The 23,651-nt window shown below is 43.6% G+C and overlaps 1 protein-coding gene across 3 annotated transcripts in view; it reads right to left on the bottom strand.

Moving 5' to 3' along the window:
* Positions 1-5,208: 5,208 nt before the first annotated feature.
* BVES (blood vessel epicardial substance) overlaps positions 5,209-23,651 on the bottom strand; it is a 41,511-nt gene continuing 23,068 nt past the window's right edge. For all 3 annotated transcript variants that reach the window (XM_036872128.1, XM_036872130.1, XM_036872129.1), the window contains one exon: positions 5,209-8,994. In XM_036872128.1, coding sequence (XP_036728023.1) covers positions 8,870-8,994 — 125 coding nt within the window. In that variant the 3' untranslated portion in view covers positions 5,209-8,869. The remainder of the gene's footprint in view (positions 8,995-23,651) is intronic.

The following is a 23,651-nucleotide window of genomic DNA, read 5'->3' as shown; positions in this document are numbered from 1 at the left end:
AAACCAGGCAGTAAGCTTCTTTCTGACTCTTCTCAGGAAGCTACAGGGAGCCAAAGTGAGTAAGGGAGTTGAAAGGATCACAATCACACACCAACAGTGGTCAAAAGGTACAAGCTTCCAGTTACAGAATAAGTAGGCCCTGGGGATGTAATGGACAGCATGGTGACTCTAGTTAATAATACTGTTTTACACATTTGAAAGTTGCTAAGAAAGTAGATCTTAAAAGTTCTCATCACAAGAAAAAAAAATTTGTAACTGTGTGTGGTGACGGATGTTAACCTGACATATTTTGATGATCATTTCATAGTATATACAAATATCAAAGCATTATGTTGTACACTTGAAATCAATATAATGTTATAGGTTAATTATATCTTAATAAAAAAAGAATAAATGTTCCAAAAATAAATATTGGTATTCACAGAAAAAAATCACACACCAAGACTGCCTACATTTGCTTTGGTCTAACCATTTCCATCTCTATTGCCTGCTTCTGCTATTCACTCTTCAAATCCCAAACTAACACTATTGTCGTTTTTTGTTTCCTAAAGCAGGAAGCAAGACCAAGAAAGTCTTCGCCTGCAAAGTCCAGACCAGCCTGCAGCTACAGCCAAATCACCTGGGATGCCTAGACTAGTGAAGGTTTCTGACCTTCCTCCAGCCCAGAGCGTCTCAAATTTACTACCCATTGGAATCATCTGGGAAGCTTTTAAGAATCCTGATGCCCAGATAAATTACTTCAGAATCTGTGACTCCAATGCGCAGCCAGAGTTAAGACTCACCATTCTAGGTGTGCTGAGTTACTGGAGCCAGATTTTAAGTGGTTCCCTAAGGGACTCTTTTATTAAAAGTTTGGGAACTATTGGCCTAGAGCCAAACCAAAACCAAAACCAAAACCAAAACCAAACCAAAAAACCACACACAAAAATAGTTGCTTTTTTAACTGAAAACCGTCGGACTATGAATGAGGATACTTGGGTTCTCATTTTTCTTGGGTTCAACTTTCCCAGCCATACCCTCCTCATCTGCTAATAAGGGGGTTGGACTAGTTAAGGGGACTTCAAAGTGTGGTCCCCTTAATGGCAGCATCAACATTATCTGGGAACTTATTAGAAGTGCAGCTTTCGGGCTCTACCCCAACTGTACTGAATCAAACTCTGGGGCGGGGCCCAGCGGGCTGGGTTTTTCCTTAAATACCCAGGTGATTCTGATGCTGCTCAAGTTTGAGAACTTCTGGACTAGCTGAAATTTACATACTCTATTTGCTCTAAAGTTCTACAATTCTGTCCCCTCCAAAGGAGACCTCCATCCACACCATTCTGGAAGGGCTCGAAGGGGTTTGTCAGCAAGCTGACTGCGTTAAGGACAACTTTTGAGAAACCTTTAAATGATACACAAGGAAACACTGACTGCTTGGTGATGAAAGCTGTGGGTGTTGCTCATGATAATGCTATCACAGCTTCCAACCGACGCGGCATTCGCGAAGGACAGCCCAAGGATGGGAGCGCCCTGGATAGGAAGACAGCAGGTGAGACTTTGCTTAACCCCCCAAATCATCCTCAAGAAAAAAAAAAAAAAAAAAAGCCTGACCCACTTGGGCCACGAGGCTCACGTGGAGCAGAGAGACGCCATGTCAGCGCTTAAGAAGTCCGCACCCTGGCAATTACGGGCACCAGAACTGGAAGATCCCTCACCTGCTCGGACCTCCTTTTACAGATAGAATTGAGGCCCCATCGGGAGATGTGAGCTGCCCAGGGTCCTAGCATTCTATAACAATCAAACCGCGACCGGAATACATGTCTCCTGAGTGATTGAGAGCTCCCCTCCCCCTTACTCCCTGGGGTCTAGATGGACTTCTCTCCGTCCTTCTATTGTCAAGACGTACTCATCATGTGCTCCACGCGTATCCATCCCACCTGCTCTTCGCTCTCGCGTGGTCCCCGTGGGAGATCAACAAAGATATTGGTTCAAAACAACCACAGCTGAAGATGTTCTCTTTACCTCCTGGAGAGCCTCATTTAGCCTAATGCTAGTGTTTTCCACCCATAGCCATGTCCCCCGAGAGGCGCCTGCAGTCTCCTTTCCCTGCCTAATGCTTCCTGGGGCCACGTGTGGGAGACAGGATGGGCGCCTCTCTGCTTCAGTCCGACAGGTCCAGAGAGACTACAGCCTGGGCCCCCGGGCCTACAGACATTTCTGCCGTGAGCAGGAGGGGTCTTGGTGACTGACCTCCTGCCCGGCCTGCCCCTCAGGTCCTGCTGGTACCGACCCTCTGGCTCTTTACAAGGACTGTGGTTGCCAAGATTCCAGAAGCCTTAAGGATTCAACGTGGCAACCAAAGGAAAAAAAGAGAAAAGGGGATGAGAATGAATATGTACTTCATGCCAACTACATGTTTGGGAAGGTTCTAGAATACACACAAGGACACAGCAGCTTAAAAAGGTGTAACTACTTGCCGAAGATCACATGGTCAGAGCTGGTGTTCAGAACTAGGTAGATCTGACCTCAAAGTCATGTCCAAGGATAAAGACTCTGCCTCCTTTTCCAGGTCGGTGCTTTGAGCTAAGAGGGAGGTCGAGGTGGACAGCAGAGATGAGAAACCTGTTTGGGGCAAAGTGTAACTAGGACCCCACCCTTTCACATGAGCTGATAGATTATTTAAAGGTCAGTATAAATTTTAGCTTTTCTTTTTTTAAAAAATTAATTAATTAATTTATTTATTCTTGGCTGTGTTGGGTCTTCGTTTCTGTGCGAGGGTTTTCTCTAGTTACGGCAAGTGGGGGCCACTCTTCATCGCGGTGCGCAAGCCTCTCACTATTGCGGCCTCTCTTGTTGCGGAGCACAGGCTCCAGACGCGCAGGCTCAGTAGTTGTGGCTCACGGGCCTAGTTGCTCCGCGGCATGTGGGATCTTCCCAGACCAGGGCTCGAACCCGTGTCCCCTGCATTGGCAGGCAGACTCTCAACCACTGTGCCACTAGGGAAGCTCCTAGCTTTTCTTTTTTTCTAAAAAAGCCTCTCCCTAAAAAGTACAAATTTTTTGTTGCTCAAAAAATTTAAAGCATTATATTTTTTTATTTCAGCATGGAAACTCGTTGATAACCTAAGGTGAGAAGCTGAGAACAAGATTTGTACTGGAGGATGCAGGCTTCCTATCTAAGAGGATGGAAAAAGCAGCAGTGAGCAGGTCCACAGGCTGAGAGACCTGGGATGGAATCCCCCCCTTTTACTAGCTGGTTTGTTTAGGCAAAATCAATCTTTTTGAGCTTCAGTTCGACTGTCTTAACCACCTTCCAGGATTTTTGTGAAAATACTAAATCGTGTATTCTCTCTCTCTCTCTTTTTTTTTTTTGGCTGCACAGCACATGGGATCTTAGTTCCCCAACCAGGGATTGAACCCACACCACCTGCCTTGGAAGTGCAGTCTTAACCACTGGACCACCAGGGAAGTCCCCTAAGTCATGTATTTTAAATGCCTATAAACAGTCTTTTGTAAATAGTAGGCACTCGAGACAGCTATTATTACTCATCACATTATATTGTAATTATTCTTATAGCAAAATGTATCAATACTAATAAGGAGAAGAGTTAAAAGAGGTCAGATGAAAACAAAAATAGTGGGAAGCACAATGAAAAAGGTTAGCGAGGCCTTCATGATAACAGAAACCCTTTAAAGAGAAATGAGTTTGTTCTGTTTTCCATGCGTCATGGCCCCCATGGGAGGCTAGGGCCTGAGGCTCGGCCCCTGGTCTGAGCTTTCTGAAGGGGACTCCGGGTTTCACCTCAGTCCGTTGTCTGCACAAATGGCCTAATTATATGTATCCACCAGCGAATGGGAGCAGCTCTCAAGTTTTCATCATTTGCAGATAAATATCAAGAGGTAAATGGCGCTAATCATTTTCCTCTGAAGGCTCCCTTCCTCTGTGAGCTGGGTTTTGGTTGTGGGACCTCATTTACTCAGCTGTGAGGTAGTTTAGCTTCATTCAAACCACGTTTGCTTCTGCTGGTCTGTCATGCAAGAAGTCAGAGGGTGAAATCCCCAGCCACAAGGCTTCGTCCCCAGGAGCGGGCCCGGGGCTGGTCCCGCGGTGTGGAATCCTGCCTGTACCGAGCAGCTGGACCAGGCAAATGGGGCAGAAAAGCAGAAAGCTTCGCTGCATGCCAGGAAGCCGTGAATTCTCTCATGACAGGATAATGAAGGAGGCTGGGAGAGCTTGATGGTCAGTGGGGATATGTCTGCCCCTAGTATATAGCAAGGAATTTTTTTTTTTTTTTTTTTACAGTAGGACCTTGTTGTTCATCTGTTTTATATATAATAGTGTATATCTGCTAATCTCAAACTCCTAATTTATCCCTCCCCCATTCCCTTTCCCTTTTGCTAACCATAAGTTTGTTTTCTGTGAGTCTGTTTCTTTTTTGTAAGTTCCTTTGTATCATATCTGAGATTCCACGTATAAGTTATATCATACATTTGTCTTTCCCAGTCTGACTTACTTCACTTAGTATGATAATCTCTAGGTCCATCCATGTTGCTGCAGCAAGGAAATATTGATGTAGTGTGTTCATTCATATGTATTCATCACACATACACCTTAGCAGAAAATTTTTTACATATTGGTGACATGGCTTATTGAGAAAGAATTAATTACTTTGCTCGGCATGTAAGATGCCACTTCTAGTTGGGTCTAGTCTTGGGGCTGATCGGGGCAAGTTTAGTAGGTGCCAAGGACCTACTATCAAGGGCCAAGAGATGGGCTGCCCAGCTCCCTTTCCAACACCGAGCACGGGTGATGGGAGGAGAGAAGCATTTCTCCGTGAATAGAATAGACCCAGGGGAGGTGTTGTGGTTCCTCTATGTGACCCCTTGTGTTGTTGAATCTCATAAAACTAGAAGAGAATGTTCAGATACAGTGGATTAAAAAAATTGAAATCTATCCTCACAGTGAAACTCTGGAGGCTTCTCAATCCCTGCATCCAGGCAACACCGCCCACTGCCTCGTGGCCCTTTCTTTTCACGGCCAAAGGCAGCAAGATGGCAGGCTTTTGAAACTAAGTGGAACTAACTCAGGAGAGCATGCCCTCTGCAGGTCTCCTCAGATTACCTAAACCAGAGAAATTCCCAGAACCTCTGAAGGTTCTTGAACCTTTGGGCATGGCGTTAGAGCAAATCAGCTACATGTAAGAGAAATGAAATTAAAAATACGCACATATTCCAAGTAAGAAATTTATTTGATCAAATGACAATATATGAAGATATTTTAAACTGTAAGGCTCCATTCAGTCGAAATGTAAATTTATTATAACGTAAAATGGTATCAGTGTAAATGGCACCTAAAAGCAGAAAGAATGCGATCCCTATAAATAATGTGTCTGTAAAAAGCATTCACAAAATCCTTGTGTACTTTAAAACTAGATTGCAAGTATATCGGTAAAATCTGTAAATAGTACTTAAAGCGGGTTTCTTAAATTTCCCTTACAGTATGTTGTTACATACAAGGTACTTGGGGTCCTGTGATGATCAGAGCATGGCTACCATGTGTGAGAAGATGTGTCCCGAGTGCATGGCAACCTCGAGTTCCCTGCACAGTGTCCTCTCCCTTCATATCCTTGGGAATTTGAATTGAGTGGGTGGGAATTTCTAATCACTGTAGTTGGGGATAATTAGAAAAACAGGTTGGGAAACCAGGGTTGGAAAGAGGGAAGGGAGGGGAAACATGGTAGGGTCAACGGTTTCTCCAGAGCAGCTTTAGAAATGACCAAGAAAATGGATTTTAAAAATAATAACAACAGTGAATCCTTGGAGCTGTACCTCAGAGTCTGCACCAAGCCCCAAGGGTTGGGACTGACCAGCCTTCCCAAGAGCTCGGCCAGGAGCAACCATGCACTAGCATGAAATCTTCACTGGCGGGCAAGGTCATCACCTGGGTACACTGGAGACAGGGCAGAGTATGTAGGTTACACAACTTTCCCTAAATATTTTTTCCAGCATCCAAGTGACTCTGCTTTTGGGGCCACGATAGGACCTGGGAGGCGGGAATCAGCAGCTCCAAGTTACAGAATCAGAAAAGCTTCAGGCATATGGAAGGAGAACCAGACACGAAGAAGGTGGCATCTCCCAGTGGGCACAGCATAGTGTTCCAGCAAAGCACAAAGGTACAAAATGATTAAAGTGAAATGGACCATAGGGAGAAATGGAAAAGATCCCAGGAAGCTAAGGATGGTAAGTGAAAAATAATTATGTAGCACCCATTATTACTAATTTAAGATCTAGAAACATCACAGGGTTTGTGCTATTAATTTATAAATATAATATTTATGAGGGCTTGCACAATATCATAACTGACATACATTCTGGTATAAACGTTACAGTCCAGCTTCATCCAACGGACTTGATGTTACATTTAAACGTAGTAGATTTGGGCTAATATATAGAATAATTTTTGCAGACCATTTTCTGGACCTTGGTCACACAGCTAAGTGAAGGCCAAAGAACACAGGAAGCATCTCATTGGTGGCTTTGGCAGCAAACATGTTTTTTATCTATGCGTTATACAAAGATACACTTGGTCATTTGTATACATAAATTTATAAAAATTATCCATAGGAGATCTTTTATGTTTTCTTATCTGCTTCTTTGCTGTCAAGTCTAGTGGGAAGACTATTCAATGTCTTCAGCTCCTTTTCTCTGAGACTAACTGTTGTCCTTAGAGGGATGTATTTAAAAATAGTTTCGTGTTTCCCATTCAAGCTAAATGGCTCTTTGAAGATTCCTCATCTTGAAATTACAATCTTCCTTATCAATAGCACTGATGTGCACACACATTTTAATAAAACCAGTAAATGACTTCATATCACCTAATTTTAGCAGTGTGCTTTTAAACATGTTTGTTCCCAGCACTATAGAAAATAACCTCCAAACACATCCAGGCTGATCATTAGAGATGACACCCTCTCTTGTCTGAGGTTGACAAAGTGAGACAAACCTGAAGATGGGTCAGGGTAAGAAAATCTCAAGGTTCTGTGGATTCACAGAACGTTAAAAACATGGCTTTAGCAGTATCTAAAATTACTTTCTACTCAGAGGAGGATGTAATATCTAATTATAGAGTGATTTTGTAAATTAGGTCTTATGCATGTGTAAACTCAATGGCCTTACATAGCTTCACTCCAATAGTTAAAGGAAAGCAGTATTAACACCATTACCTTATATACTTGATTCGGGCATTGAAAGAAAGAGTTCAACCTATGATATCTTTACAGTCTTAAAGCCAAGGCAAAGTCATTCACCTTTGTTTCATTTCCCCAAATAAATTTCTAATTTAGCAAACAGAAGAGACCACTATAGTAGGAAAGTGAAATCAGCCTTTCTACCGTGAGGTTAATAAGCCAACATTTGATGAATACGTTAGGAGCTGGATACCCAGTCTGTGGAAATTTTCTCAGTGAGTGATCAAGCATGTAAATTTGACTCAAGTGAAATTACTAAAATAACTGGCTTTAAAAAATGAGCTTAGGAAAAGGAGGTGACCCTGGAGTAGCTTATTTTTATATCTTCTCTCACAGAAATCACCTCTTGGCAAAAGATGCTTGTGGCTCAGCTCACCTGAAAATAATTTCACTTGGAACTTTTCTTAGCTATTTAACGTAATGGGACTGACTCAAAGTTGGTTCCAGTGGATGACACAAAATAAAGGTAGTGGGGCATGATGGAGCACGGCCCATTGGGGGCTTCCCCCAGCTAGGTGGCCTGGTGGAGGGCCACAGTCACACTGACCCGCTGGATGGTTTAAGCAAACTTCGAATTGCCCAAATACCACCATGTCTGGAATGCAGGCCCTCACAGCACTATCTAGGCTGGGCGATCATGGCAGAGCTTGTGGTGGACCAGCTGCCCGCACACAGCTGTGTCCTTGTTTGCATCTCTGGCACCTGGTACCTGGCACACACAGTAAGGAGACATCTATGGCCCTGGAGGAACCATCTGAATGTCAGAATAGCAGCTGACGAGTGCAGCGGCTCTGTCAGCCTCGTCATTCTGCGACACTTGTTTGGCCACTTGACTCTCCAGTCCTCCCGCCCCAAGGAACGTGCTTCCCACAGCAGAGTGTGGGGCGAGACGGCGCCACATCACAGCTGGGCTGGTTTAGCCGAAGGCCGACCCCGGGCTCAGAACCGCTTCCACTGTTACGTTTCCAGCTTTCGGGTTCAGCCCAGCTTCCAAACAGCATAATATAAGGGTCATGTGAGCAAAGTCTGACGAGCTTTGTTCATTATCAAGCTATCCACACAATGCCCACAAAAGGAAGGCAGTCTAGTAGAATGACGTGTCTGGCCTGAGAGAAAAATATACATGCATCGCATCACACCTTTCTTTAAAATTTTCCAGCCAAAAAATCAACTGAGCGAAGTCTGAGATTCCCTGCTTTTTAATGTTACCTCAGCCTCAATTTCGAACTTACATTGTTTGTTAAAACTATCAAACGGACAGCCCCGTTGCCACGGCAGAGAAAAAACTGTCTCTGACGAAAAGGAACAGCTCGGAAAGATAAGTGAAGGCATTTGCAATGACAAAGCGCTAAGATTTTTTTAAGTTAAATGATAACATATCTAGAAAACACTGTGAAAATATATCTCTCAAAAATAGCACTCGGTTTAGTCAGAAGGCTCAGTGGAACAGAAAGCTGACCAGTAAAAAGAGAAGATAACCTTCCCATGTTTTGAATCTCCCTCCCTTTCCTGCCCTCAGACTCTCCCAGGCTGGGAGTATCAATATTAAAGCAGAACAATTGAAAAGCTGTGAAAAAGTGCTGGTATTTTTCAGAATCTCTTCCAGACAGTTTCCCTCTTGGTAACGTGAATCCTCTCTTGGGATCAAGGCCAGCGACGAACTTTAAGCGTATTCGAGGACACGGGTTCAAAGACCTCGTCGTCGTCTTCCATCCCTTCCTCTATTGGGTTCATCTTCGCAGAGGCTCGCTGGTGTAGGGGCGACACATCTGTCAGAGACACAGAAAGAAGAACCATTTAACGGACAGCCTGCCCTGATGCTGGCCTGATAGATCAATGGCAAACTCCAACTGGAAAATAAAACTCTCTGGGCATCTATAGCTGGCACCAGGAATGCAGTTTCCCTAAATACTTATTTTTTTAACTTAATTTTTATTTTATATTGCAATACAGTTGGTTTACAATGTTGTGTTAGTTTCAGGTGTACAGCAAAGTGACTCAGTTTATACATATACGTATATCCACTCTTTTTTTTTTTAATTAATTAATTTATTTATTTATTTATTTTTGGCTGTGTTGGGTCTTTGTTTCTGTGCGAGGGCTTTCTCTAGTTGTGGCAGGCGGGGGCCACTCTTCATCGCGGTGTGCGGGCCTCTCTCTATCGCGGCCTCTCCCGTTGCGGAGCACAGGCTCCAGACGCCCAGGCTCAGCAATTGTGGCTCATGGGCCCAGCTGCTCCGCGGCATGTGGGATCTTCCCAGGCCAGGGCTCGAACCCATGTCCCCTGCATTGGCAGGCAGATTCTTAACCACTGCACCACCAGGGAAGCCCTCCACTCTTTTTCAGATTCTTTTCCCAGAGAGGTTATTACAGAATATTGAGTAGCGTTCCCTGTGCAGTGTGTATGTTAATCCCAAACTCCTAATTTATCCCTCCCCCCCCCACCCCGACCTTTCCCCTCTGGTGACCATAAGTTTGTTTTCAAAGTCTGTGAGTCTGTTTCTCTTTTGAAAATAAGTTTGTTTGTATTATTTTTTTAGATTCCACATATGTGATATCACATGATATTTGTGTTTCTCTGGCATACTTCACTTAGTATGATAATCTCTAGGTCCCTCCATGTTGCTGCAAATGGCGTTATTTCATTCTTTTTTGTGGCTAATATTCCATTGTATATATGTACCACATCTTCTTTATTCATTCCTCTGTCGATGGACATTTAGGTGGCTTCCATGTCTTGGCTGCTGTAAACAGTGCTGCAGTGAACATTGGGGTGCATGTATCTTTTTTTTTTTTTTTTTTTTAAACCAAAGGCACATTTTGGCCAACCCAATTTTTTTTTTTAATTTTATTAATTAATTAAATTTTTTTTTTTTTAATTTATGGCTGTGTTGGGTCTTCGTTTCTGCGCGAGGGCTTTCTCTAGTTGTGGCAAGCGGGGGCCACTCTTCATCGCGGTGCGCGGGCCTCTCACTATCGCGGCCTCTCTTGTTGTGGAGCACAGGCTCCAGACGCGCAGGCTCAGTAGTTGTGGCTCACGGGCCTAGTTGCTCCGCTGCATGTGGGATCTTCTCAGACCAGAGCTCGAACCCGTGTCCCCCGCACCGGCAGGCGGACTCTCAACCACTGCGCCACCAGGGAAGCCCCCATGTATCTTTTTGAAATATGGTTTTCTCTGGGTATATGCCCAGGAGTGGGATTGCAGAATCATATGGTAGCTCTATTTTTAGTTTAAGGAACCTCCATACTGTTTTCCATACTGGCTGCAACAATTTACATTTCCACCAACACTGTAGGAGGGTTCCCTTTTCTCCACACCCTCTCCAGTATTTATTATTTGTAGACTTTTTGATGATGGCTATTCTGACTGGTGTGAAATGATACCTCCTAGTTTTGATTTGCATTTCTGTAATAATTAGCAACATTGAGCATCTTGTCATATGCCTTTTGGCCATCTGTATGCCTTCTTTGGAGAAGTGTCTATGTAAATCTTCTGCCCTTTTTTTGATTGGATTTTTTTTTTTTAATTGAGCTGCATGAGCTCTTTGTATATTTTGGAGATTAATCCCTTGTTGGTTGCACCATTTGCAAATATTTTCTCCCATTCTGTAGGGTTGTCTTTTGGGTTTTTTTATGGTTTCCTTTGCTGTGCAAAAGCTTTAAAATTTAATTAGGTCCCATTTGTTTATTTTTGTTATTTCTATTACTCTAGGTGACTGATCCAAAAATATATTGCTGTGATTTATGACAAAGTGTGTCCTACCTATGTTCTCCTCTAGGAGTTTTATAATATCCGGTCTTACATTTAGGTCTTTAATCCATTTTGAGTTTATTTTTGTGCATGGTGTTAGAGAAGGTTTGAATTTCATTCTTTTACATGTAGCTGTCCAGTTTTCCCAGCACCAATTATTGAAGAGACTGTCTTTTCTCCATTGTATAGTCTTCCCTCCTTTGTCATAGATTAATTGACCATAGGTGCATGGTTTATTTCTGGGATTTCTATCCTGTTCCATTGATCTATATTTCTGTTTTTGTGCCACTACCATACTGTTCTGATTACCATAGCTTTGTAATAGTATAGTCTGAAGTCCGGGAGCCTGATTCCTCCAGCTCCGTTTTTCTTTCTCAAGATTACTTTGGCTATTTGAGGTCTTTTGTGTTTCCATACAAATTTAAAAATTTTTTGTTCTAGTTCTGTGAAAAATGCCATTGGTGCTTTGATAGAGATTGCACTGAATCTGTAGATTGCCTTGGGGAGAATAGTCATTTAACAATATTGATTCTTCCAGTCCAAGAACACGGTGTATCTTTCCATCTGTTTGTGTCATCTTTGATTTCTTTCATCAGTGTCTTATAGTTTTCAAAGTACAGGTCTTTTGCCTCCTTAGGTAAGTTTGTTCCTAGGTATTTCATTCTTTTTGATGCAGTGGTATATGGGACTTTTCTAAATTTCTCTTTCTGTTCTTTCTTTGTTAGTGTATAGACATGCAACAGATTTCTGTGTATTAATTTTGTTGTTTTTAAAATTTTTAAAAAATATTTTATTATTATTTTTTGGGCTGCATTGGGTCTTCGTTGCTGCGTGTGGGCTTTCTTTAGTTGCAGCGAGGAGGGGCTACTCTTTGTTGTGGTGCATGGGCTTCTCATTGCAGTGGCTTCTCTTGTTGCGGAGCACGGGCTCTAGGTGTGTGGGCTTCAGTAGTTGCAGCACACAGGCTCAATAGTTGTGGCTCGTGGGCTCTAGAGCGCAGGCTCAGTAGTGGTGGTGCATGGGCTTAGTTGCTCCATGGCATGTGGGATCTTCCCGGATCAGGGATCGAACCCGAGTCCCCTGCATTGGCAGGCAGATTCTTAACCACTGCACCACCAGGGAAGTCCCTCTGTATATTAATTTCGTATCCTGCAACTTTATTGAATTCACTGATGAGCTCTAGTAGTTTTCTGGTAGCATCTTTAGGATTTTCTATGTATAGTATCATGTCATCTGCAAACAGTGACAGTTTTACTTCTTTTTTTCCAATTTGGATCCCTTTTATTTCTTTTTCTTCTCTGATTGCTGTGCATGCCAAATCATTTTGGATAAGACCAAATATCAAGGGCCTTTTGGCATGGACCAAATGTCTCCATGGACATTCTGGACCGGACCAAATACGACCAAATATCAAGGACCTTGGTGTGGACCAAATGTCTTATGGACCAAATGCAAGGCATGAAAGTCAAGAAGCCATTCTTAGTCCATGAGAACAGATTTGGAGGGGAATGCCACTGCAGATGCCTGGATGGTATGAGCTTCTCAAACATATGCAGCTCCCAATGGGTTGCCCCAAGGTCTGCTTAGAACTCAGAATGCACACTCCTACAGTAACATCATATGTGGTGATTTGAGTCCCTTGAAGGCTGGTTTAAATCCTAATTTCCCTAAAGAATGGTTCTACTCCAAAATTATAGAACCTAACACCATCTGGAACACCACCTAAAAGAACATTTCTTGCCACCAGCTGTCCAGCCACTCCCTGGACTGATAGAGGGAGAGAGACAGAGAGAAGGTGGTGAGAAGGAGAATCCAGGCATGCAGGAGGGAAGAGCCGGGTGGAGGAAATACATCCCAAATTGCAGCGGATAAGAAACCAAACAATAAATAACTCATGCGTTCTGTCCATCCCTCATTCGTTCATGCATTCACCAAATGCTAATTGAGCATCTACTGTAATGGACACCATGCTTGATGTAGAAAAAAACATTATCCAACAGTAAGAGTAAAAGGTATTATAAATGGGTACATGGGCTTCTCAAGGTGCCTAATATTACAGCCAACTCTCTTCCATACAGTTCCCACGTTCCGTGTCAGGCTCCACTTTGTCAGGGTCTCCCTCGGCCCTACCCATGCCTGTGCCGTATTCTTGCTCTGCCCTCCAGCAGGGCGGGGTCAGTTAGCAATCAATCAACCAGCAAACGCTGAACTCAGGCTGGGGGTGAGGTTGATGATGGAGGAACAATGGGTGAAATCTGACTCTTCAAGTACTTGCTGTACAGCAAAGGACAGTAGCAGGATCCTATGAAGACACAAAGCAGAAAGGCTACAAGAAATTTATCAAGATCAGCTGTTAATCCCTGGCCAGAGTCAGCTGCAGACCAGAGGGTGCAGCAACCCTGAGAGCGTTCAGCGAGGGGCGGGGGGGCGGCGGCCATGTGCCCCACGCACGGATTGGAGTGTGGGAGGCAGTGAACGGTGGTCAGGACCAGAGGCTCACTTCCAGGGTTCAGATCCTTGCTGTGCCGCTTCCTGGCTGTGCGACCTGTCCTCCATCACTAAACCTCTCAAGGCCTGTTTCCCTGTCTGTGGAAAGGAGATGTTCACAGGACCTGCCTCATGGGGTTGTTGGGAGGATTAAACAAAATAATGGAATGTGCTTGGCATGGTGCTGGGCACATAGGAAATGTCACTGTCATTTTTTCCAAGATATATATATTTTTCATTTCACCTTTATTCATTTGGATAAAAAGTATACTACATTGCTTACTTTATTGATAGAATTTTGAGATCAGGATAAAGACACCTGGGAAATTGACTTTTGGGGGCCTGATATGTACACATCTCGGGGGGAGGCTCTGTGTGTTCCTTCCATTGACAGCTTCGGAATCAACGTGGCCATTGTTAGGAGAGAGCATTAATATCATATTTAGCAAGAAATGATTCGTTTACATATAAATTATTTTCACTTAAGAAGTCTCTTTGGCATATATGACATTTATCACTGTTTTCCAGTTAAAGATTCACATAACATCATTACATAAACATTAAAAAAACTTTTTGTTAGTTTTATCGAAGTATAGTTGATGTACAGTATTATGTAAGTTACAGGTGTACAATATAGTGATTCACAATTTTTAAAGGTTATATTCCACTTAGTTATTATAAAATATTAGCTATATTCCTGTGCTGTACAATATATACTCGTAGCTTATTTATACAAATAGTTTGTGCCTCTTGATCCCCTGTCCCTATCTTGCTCCTCCCCCTTCCCTCTCCCCACTGGTAACCACTAGTTCTCTATAAATCTGTTGTGTTTTTTTTGTTATATTCCCTAGTTTGTCGTATTTTTTAGATTCCATACATAAGTGATCTCATACAGTATTTGTCTTTATCTGACTTATTTCACGCAGCATAATACCTTCCAAGTCCACCCATGTTGTTGCAAATGGCAACATTTCATTCTTTTTTATGGCTGAGGTTTTTTTGGGGGGTGGGAGGAAGCAACAAGTTACATACAATAAGTGTCATTTGATTACTAACTCTACAGTCATTGCCACACATCTGGGGAGATGCCATGACCCACAGCCACATCTTCCAACATGAAAAGATCACAATTATGCAGGGCTGGACTTTGGCAGAGCTAGTGTGTTTGTTGTATATACATGGAAATTGTTCACTTTCCAACGTTTACAGTCAATTAAAATACTGAGTTTCCAGAGAGACAACTACTGACATAAATGGTAGAAAATCACCCTCGATTAAAATAGTCCAAGAACACAATTCTGCCTCTGAGAACAGCAAGGGAGAATCTCTCAGACACGTTCTTTTTATCCTTTCTAACACAGGTGACAGCAAACATACCAAACATAACCTCAGATTCGCATGTCTACTCAAATGGCAACGTGACCTATCTGTGGGACCTTGGGCAGGTTACTTCACCTCTCTGTGCCTCAGTTTCTCTATCTGTAAAATAGAAATCATAATAATACCAACTACTTCACATGGTGATAAAGAGGATTACATGGCTCAACACTTGTTAAGTTCTTACATCTGTGCCTAGGATGTTATAATCCCTTTGTAAATGTAAGTCAGTAAAATGAGTTAATAATAAGGCCTTAGGAGAGCAATGGCCTAAATCATTAGAAAACTTGTTAAAGTTCATCGTCACTCATAGGAACAGCAAATAAAGGAAATGGGACTTGTGCTCAAATAGGGGTTTGTGTTTCTCAATCTAAGAGTGCAGCAAAATTGTCTTTTTTTTTTTTTTTTAAGAAAAAACAATAGCCATGGCTTCCATCATATTTCTAGCCTCAAGTTACGACTGGGTCTCATGAAATATTAACTTAGGCTGAGTATTTGCAGTCAGCTAAAACCCTCAGAACAAGCAAGATGGCATGTCTAAGAGCATTATGCCAAATCCATTACGTGGAGCATTAAGGCCTAACTGTACGACACACATAACACAAACACGCCCGACGCATTTGGGCTGGGGAAGTGGGGGTAATTGGTTTGTAGTTTTTAAGCCCATCTATCAAACCAGGGGTGACGTTCTGTGGTAATGAGCGTGCTGTCTACATCGGGGCCAAAATGTTATCTGCCCCCCTTCAGTACCTCACCGATCACTGCCTTTTTCCATTGAGAGAGAACGGAGAGAGGACCCAATCCCACTGGAAATGACCTAGAGAAACTTTGTGAGAACTTTCAGCTTCTCTGTTGTTGACTGAAAAAAAAAAAAACGCACACCCTAAACGTTGAGAATTATGTTTTATTTGGCGGACAAAACTGAGGACTTAAGGCCGGGACACAGCCGCTCAGATAGATCGCTCTGGGAGATGGCTCCAAAGAGGGAAGGGAGAAGCCAGGATACGTAGGAGTTTTCCCAACAAAGACCAGGGAGTCAGAGCGTCAAAAGATTACTGTTACTTAAAGGAAACCAGACACCGCAAGTTAAGGAAGTCGGCGCTTTTCTGGGTATGGGAAGAGGCAGGAGTCTGGGCTCACGGAAATCATCCCTTTGCTACGCAACTCAGCTATCTGGGGCCAGGATCCTGTGCTTTCGCATCCTGAGTCCCCTCAGGGTGCACGGTCGGGGGGTGGAGGCAGCGGCAGACTGCTAGATGGCGGGCATCCTGTTTCTCTCCTGAGCTCCTTTACAGCTCACCATCAGGGTGGCTGTAACATCTTTTGTCTACTGATATGGCAGGCAACATTTTTTTTTTCACTGATAACTGTGAAAGAGTTTATTCTGTCCCCACTCTATTTGCCTGGGAAAGGAAGAGCTGTAGTGCTTATGATGTAACGGTAAAAAGATAGTCAAGCAAGAGTCATCCACAGTCCTGGGGTGACACCCAGGGGCCTCCTTCCCTTCCGGTCCAAGCTCTAGCAAACTCACTGCTCCCCAAATCCAGCCCATCTTTTTCCTCTTCTCCTCTTGCTTTTCTCTCCCATCGACTGGTTTCTCCATTCTCCTCTCTACCCACCAAATTCCTATCCACTCCTCAAGGTGCGGTTCAAGTCCCACCTCCTTCATTTGTAATCTTCCCTAATTCCTTCTGTGGGGAGATTCTGTTCTCCACCGAACAGCAAATACTTGCATCTCTCCCTTACTGGAGAACAAGCATTTTGAGGGCAGTCATCAGTGCCTCTTCTCTCCTGCAGCCTCTCTGAAGCACCCACATATAGCTAGGTCCTTGATAATTACCGAGTACATGAGAAAAATCCCTCCTCCGAAACTCTGCACGGGGCCTTCAGAAAACCGGTCCTGAGGACTTGGGAATATCACATGGCCATCACACTGGATCTCTGATGGGTCAAGTCCCTGCCCTAGCAGTGGGGTGCCACCCGTGTCCCTCAAGCGCATGCAGGTCTCGGGTTACGGTAAAACCTCGCTATGAGAGGTGACTGTTATCACTATATTCTGTATCACGTCCCCTGAGGGAAATCACTTTCGTATCATTGATGATTCGACAGTGCTTATAGCACAGGCAGGAGTACCGTCCCCTCAAGTCAGCATCAGTGAAGTTTGTCAGTACCGTCCCCTGCTACAAAGTTTCCATCCAATCAGCAAAGAGAATCCCCAAGTGACTACAAGGCTGAGAGGCTGGGTTAAATGTTGGGGAAATAAAAACGAACCAAACATAGTCTCTGCCTCTGTATCATTTTACTTCTCAGGAACTACACTGTACTTTCTGGAGCAGTTCATTCTCACCGCATCCGTGTCATTATTTCTACTTTGTACTCAGAGGCTAAAGCAAGGACAACCAGGACACCTGTGAAGGAAACAGAGCCGGGGAGCTGCTGTGGATGAACGCCTTTCCCACCAGGGCGGGACCCGCTCGGAAACGGATTTGGCCGGGGTAAACCAGGAGGCCCTCACGGCCCAGCGAGGCTGCCAGCCAATGTGCTCTTTCCACACAGAGAAGAAGAGATGCCCTTTCCGCCTTCGTGGCTGCATTAGGGCCCACCAGACCCCCCACACCCCAGCTCCCGCCGCAGCGCCTGCTGCTCTTTCTCCATCGGCAGATGTACTGGAAGGTGACGGGGACACCGTCTGATTCGTAGCCGCCGGAAGCCGCCGGAGCCAGCCGGCTGCCTGACCCCTCGACAGGAATCCGAGTTGCAGAGAGAGTCCACTCGCCGTCTCAGCCTCAGGGAACCTGGCTCCTGTACCGCTAAGGGCCAAGTATGACGTTCCCCTGGCGCTACCCGGGAACTGGCCACCGTCACGGCCAGGAGAAAGGCAGACCTCCCGGAGAAGGAGCTCACTCACCCTGGTGAACACCCGGTGTTCTCCGCGCTCCGCAGGACACCTGCTGGTTCAGTGCAAAGACTCAGAGGTCATCACTGTGCTGCCAGAAATCATTTCTTTGTCCGCTAATAAATCCAAACCCAATTTGGAGTATGAACAACAACAAAAAAAAAAGAATTCTGCTTTAAGGGGACTATCTTACATTTCACAAGTTGAACATTAGTAAATTCTTTCTACAAGTTTGCCCAGTTCTTCATTAATCTTATGCATTGATGCATCCTCAGAACTTTGCCCAGAAGGCCCAATACCATCCCTAAGTACGAGAACGTGAGGAGAAAACAGAGGAAGAAATTGAGCTTATCTTTAGCCAAGTGCTTTTTCAAATTACTTTTGCCCCTCAAGGACGTTACCGTGAGGTTTATGACCTCTGTATAATGCTTTACTTTTCATTTATCCCAAATTCTGGAGGGGCAAATAATTCCATATCCATAAATTTTCCAGAAAACTGATTTTTATCCTTTTTTCTATTAAAACTGCTTTCAGAGTTGGGAGACAGAAGTGGTTAACTACATCCTTTGGTATTTATTATAATCAAGAAGAGATAATTAGCATTATTTTGGGCTATTAGCTATCAACACCTTCCAATTGCCTCTGGCTGCCAATCAACACAGTTTATTCTAAAAGGATGTAAAACAAATGTCTTAGACTGAACTTCAATCCAGACTTATCAGGTGTGAAATTGTTAAACAGTTACATCGAGTTACTTTTGCTTGGGGGATGTTTCATATTATACCACGTGGCAAAACCAAAAAAACCCCAAAAACCATTCTGCCAAGAAGACGTACACATCCCTTCCACAGATAGCAAGGCCTGGAAAAGGCACAGCCAGCGGAGCAGAATTTACTCTGAGCTGTGTACCACGTTCGGTGTGTTCAGGTGGGAAAGAGAACGGGAGCACCAGGCAGCCATCCTGAGGGTAAGAGAAAAACTCAAACTCAGAGACACGGGCTCTGAGCAAATGCAGAAGACAGACTTAGAGGTAAGAGCCCTGAACCAAACAGTGGATACCTCCACTCACGCCAGACCACAGGGGGTGACAACACTGGGGACACCCACGGAGGGCTTTGGATCTGGGAAAAGAGTCTCTTCTCAGCAGACCTGTTCAGACAGCGGCTCGTGCTGGATCCTAGTTGAGAAGAAAAGGAGCTGGTGATTAAGACCCACTGTGCGTCCTTGAGGGTCATTGCCTGCAGGTGCAAACCAGCCAGGGGCCTGCACGGAGGATGGGCTCAGGCTGCCCTGCCAGGCCTTTTCCCGTCTTCCTAAAGTCCCGAGTTACAGAACCTCAGGAAGCCTTTTTCTACACAGACCACGGCGATCTTACATAACAATCCATCCAAACTCTGCTATCCAAGTGGTAAAAAGTTAGGTAAGAGAAATTCCCTTTGATAGAACCCTATGCTTATTAAGCTTATTTCTATTTCAGGTGCTTGTGATTACATGAGGGCCTGAGGGCCTCTCCTCACAGGCAAAAGTAAACAGACATATTTGTTGTTCTTAAATCCAGAGTGAAGGTCACATATGTTCCAGAGAATGAATAAGCGACCTCAAGTTTGATCTTCAAGTAAGTACAGGACCATGATACCAAGTTTGTCGAGTGACTTCCCCCTCTGCTTCAGAAATGCACTTTTTAACAAGGAGTGACACTTTTGTAAACTCTCCAATATAATGTGGTAAGATTTTTTCCCCCTTTTTTCTGTTATCTTTGATGACATTTTCTTCGTTCCTTTCAAAGTGTTCTTATTATGTTTAACCATCTGGCCAACTGCTTTAGCAAGTAATTAAAAACCTTACAGGGGATTAGAATTTTAATTAGATTATACATTTTTTGATGAATGGGGATGGGGAAAAATGTAATGGCTTCTTTGCTAGACAGGATTATCATCCCCTTTCCTGCCTTTACCTACTTACATCATAAGACTTTTTTAAATTAAAAAAAAGGTTCTTTTCATTGAGGTCATAAGATTGTTTTAAATTGCAGAAACTGAATTTGGACTGAAGCTTTCTGAAGAAGGGTAGGTTTGGCCTTTGTACCTAATTTCCCTTAGAGGGACTCAGCACCAGCACTGAGGGACTCAAGCAAAGAAGTGTACAGATTATCGCAATTATGGGGAGGATGAGGAGTTTCTCAGATCAATTCCTGGCCCCTCAGATGGGTGGTCGGGGCCCTGAGCTGCATGGCAACAGGTGTGAGTAGCCAAGGAACAGCGGGAGTCCTGCAGCCCTTTTCTGCCCCAAAGAGAAAGCTTTAGGGTTGCAGAGCTTGGTGGATAAACTCAGGGGAACAGGGAAGGCGGTTCCAGGATGGCAGCTGTGCAACAGACCCAGATAATCACCAGTCCGGGGTGAGGTAGGAGGGTGGGAAGCTCTGTGAGGAAGGTCTGAGAAAAAGGGGACACGGAATTGATGGCCTGAGAGCGTGGGGATGTGAGACCAAAAAGGCAAGGATAAGGAAAAAAGAGAGGCCACTGGAGATGCCCGTAAAAACAGAAAGCAGTATGAAAAGGCATGGCTCAAAGGTGAAATAACCACTCAGACGTTAAGGAGAAATGAAATGGATTCACCCAAAAGAAAAAGCAGCTTTAAGATACGGGGGATCTGGTGAATAAGACAGCCCTAACAGCAAAGCAACAAAAAACTTTAGGGGAAAAAAAGGAGAGGCAAGGCATGAAGTAAACTGTGGTATTATTTTTGTGTTTGACAAAAGGAGAATCCATTTGAACTTATTAGAAACAGTCTGCTTTGAAGAGATCAGGAATCATGACACTGGAACCCAAAGAAAGGGGTAGTCATAGCCCACTATTGGGTTCTGAATAAAGCATAATGTCAACACTATTCACTTGTTTTAAACTTTACAAAACAACCCACAGACAAAGCAAGGAAGACCTAACTGCAAAGAGAACAGACATATTTAATACCTCTGAACCATAATTTTAAAATGGATAAGATGGTAATTTGCATATTATGTGTATTTTACCACACTAAAAACAATTTGAAAAAAAAAAGAGGGAACAGAAATGTATATGTTATCAACCTTGATTGAAAGTTAAAGAAGAGACAACAGTTTGAAGGTAGAAGGGGGAAAGAGTAAGTAAGGGTAGAGATGCAAAGGGTAGGGGTGCTAATGTCCTCACCTTTAAAAAATGTTTCAAAGAGAAAAAAGAAATGGAGGTTTAAGTGTACTATTTAATGTTACAAAGGTAAACAATAAAGGAATAAAAACTAGTAATATCATACTGAGCAGAAGGGGAAGGGAAGTTAAAAGTGAGCTAAGTTAGGTTAGAAGATAAAGGTTAAGAGGATAAATCAAATAACAGCACATTATTCATCATTTTGGACAAAAATTGTTCCAGTGTGATTGCTCTCAGGGAGCAATTAGGTTGGAGGGGGTCAGTTCTTTTCACTGAGATATTTTTTTTTACTATTTGATATCTATGTGTGTATATTAACTTGATAATTAAGAAAATTTTTGTTTAAAAGACTAAACATACATACCCAGTAAAATCCTTTTACAGTCATTTTACAGGTGAGAAAATGCTGGGGGAGGATGGAGGCCATTTAAAGGGCTGGTGAGAGTACGGGCCCTGGAGACGGGCCCCCATACTCCTCAACCTGAAACGGGGGAAATGCAACACTTAACCTCACTGGGGGGCTGTGAAGATTAAATGAGAACACGTATGACAGTGGTCAGCGTGTGTCAGTGGCTGCAGTAGGGGTTGAATATCCCCAAACAAGTTTACGCTCACGTATGGATATTCGTAAGGGCCAAAGCAAGGCAAAGACCTTGTAACGCAGGGGTCCCCAAACCCCGGGCCGTGGACAAATATCGGTCCGCAGCCTGTTAGGAACCGGGTCGCACATCAGGAGGTGAGTGGCAGGTGAGCGAGCAAAGCTTTATCTGCCGCTGCCCATCACTCCCCAGCACTCGCATTACCACCTGAATCATCCCCCCACCCCGCCCGCACGCCCACCCCCGGAAAAACTGTCTTCCAGGAAACCGGTCCCTGGTGCCAAAAAGGTTGGGGACCGCTGTTGTAACCAATTCACCACTTCTTTGTTTCAGGGTTGGCCCAGTGGCCCTAACCAGGCTACTTAACCTCCCCAAGCTGCACTCTACTCAACTACAAAGTAGGAGCACTGCTTTTCACTAGCCCTCTTGGTGGGTGTGAGAACGGTTCAGGGGCTCTTCCTCTGGTCACATCCTTCTCTCTCTCCCTCCCTATGATTTTATGTAAAGCTTGTTGTTTATAAGCCTACAGTTGTTCACAGGGGAAACAAAATACAAATTGGGTTGAACAGACTATTTCATGAAACTAAGAAGGTTGTATTGGCTTTTTGTATCTTTGCAGGTAAAAAAATAGATAAGAGAGGTGGGGGAAACTCATTACGTCAGATATGCTGCCTAGTCTTTGCAGACAAGAATACTAACCAGATGCAAACTAACTCAGCTTAAAGCAGACCTGTGCATCTAGGTCGTATGAAATTAGTAGACTGTCCAGAGCACCATCTTGACATGAATAACAAAAAATACTTGTAAAGGTTTTTTTGTCAGTAATAAATATCTCTATTCCATAGTCTATTTAAGAAATCATAAATTTTAATTATGATTTCTGAAAAAATACATGGTTTAAACTAGCAAAATCTTTCAAAGATGAGCTCTGACTGGATCCCCCACACTGACTCAGGATTTTTAAAAAACAAACAAACCGAACAATAGGTTTATTTAACCCCCATTAACTAAAATAAAGTTCTCAACTTTCAAGGAAACATAGTATGCCCACCTGTTGCCATGACAATGCCTGTGCTCAGCACCACTTATCATGATGGAACTTCCAAGTACAGTCCATCTCTGTGTGTGCGTGTTTTATACATTACACGTAGGGAGCTAAACCTTGTAAGGAAGGAAAGACAAGGAGATGACAAGGCACCCTGATGAGCACGTTGGTCCAGGAGCAGAAAGAAGAAAGCTTATATCCCTCTGAGGGCATTAAATCCTTCTCACACGTCCTGGACATCCTATCTCACAATCACACTTCTAAACGTGGAACTCAAGTAAATGAAGCAACAGGAAGGCGAAAAAGAGTTAAATTAATTGGATTATGTGCTAGTGAATAAACAGGAAAGTTTTTCTCAGACTATTTCATTATTTTACTTTCTTGCCTTTAAATGATCGTTTGAAGTGGAATCCAGACTCTGGTAAAGAGTAGAGATCTTGCTCTCGATTTAGCATCATGTGACGTGTAAAAATAGAGCAAAACATAAAAAATGGGATCAGGGCTTCCCTGGTGGCGCAGTGGTTGAGAATCTGCCTGCCAATGCAGGGGACATGGGTTCGAGCCCTGGTCTGGGAAGATCCCACATGCCGCGGAGCAACTAGGCCCGTGAGCCACAGTTACTGAGCCTGCGCATCTGGAGCCTGTGCTCCGCAACAAGAGAGGCCGCGATAGTGAGAGGCCCGCGCACCGCGATGAAGAGTGGCCTCCACTTGCCGCAATTAGAGAAAGTCCTCGCACAGAAACGAAGACCCAACACAGCCATAAATAAATAAATAAATAAATAAATAAAATTAATTAAAAAAAAATGGGATCAGCAGCAATTTCGTTGAAATAGTTCACTTAAGGTTTCCCTTCACCTTTTCCAAACTGCATTTCTGTTTAACTGAACATTTGCTGTGCAATGTTATGAAACGTGTTTGTGGCATTATATCCCAAACTGATCACGACCTTTAAAAGTAGAGCCTTCACCAGAATCTATGTGAGCCTCAAGAAATACAAGAAACATCTTAATCACAACCAGGGGAATGCAATCAGCCAAATTCCAGAACGCAGGGAATTCTACAGCCTCACTACTCAAAGCACAGTTCA

This window comes from Balaenoptera musculus, chromosome 12, assembly GCF_009873245.2.
Source record: "Balaenoptera musculus isolate JJ_BM4_2016_0621 chromosome 12, mBalMus1.pri.v3, whole genome shotgun sequence".
Lineage (NCBI taxonomy): Eukaryota > Metazoa > Chordata > Mammalia > Artiodactyla > Balaenopteridae > Balaenoptera > Balaenoptera musculus.
The sequence above is the reverse complement of the archived record's forward strand: the minus strand, read 5'-3'. Positions and strand labels throughout refer to the sequence as shown.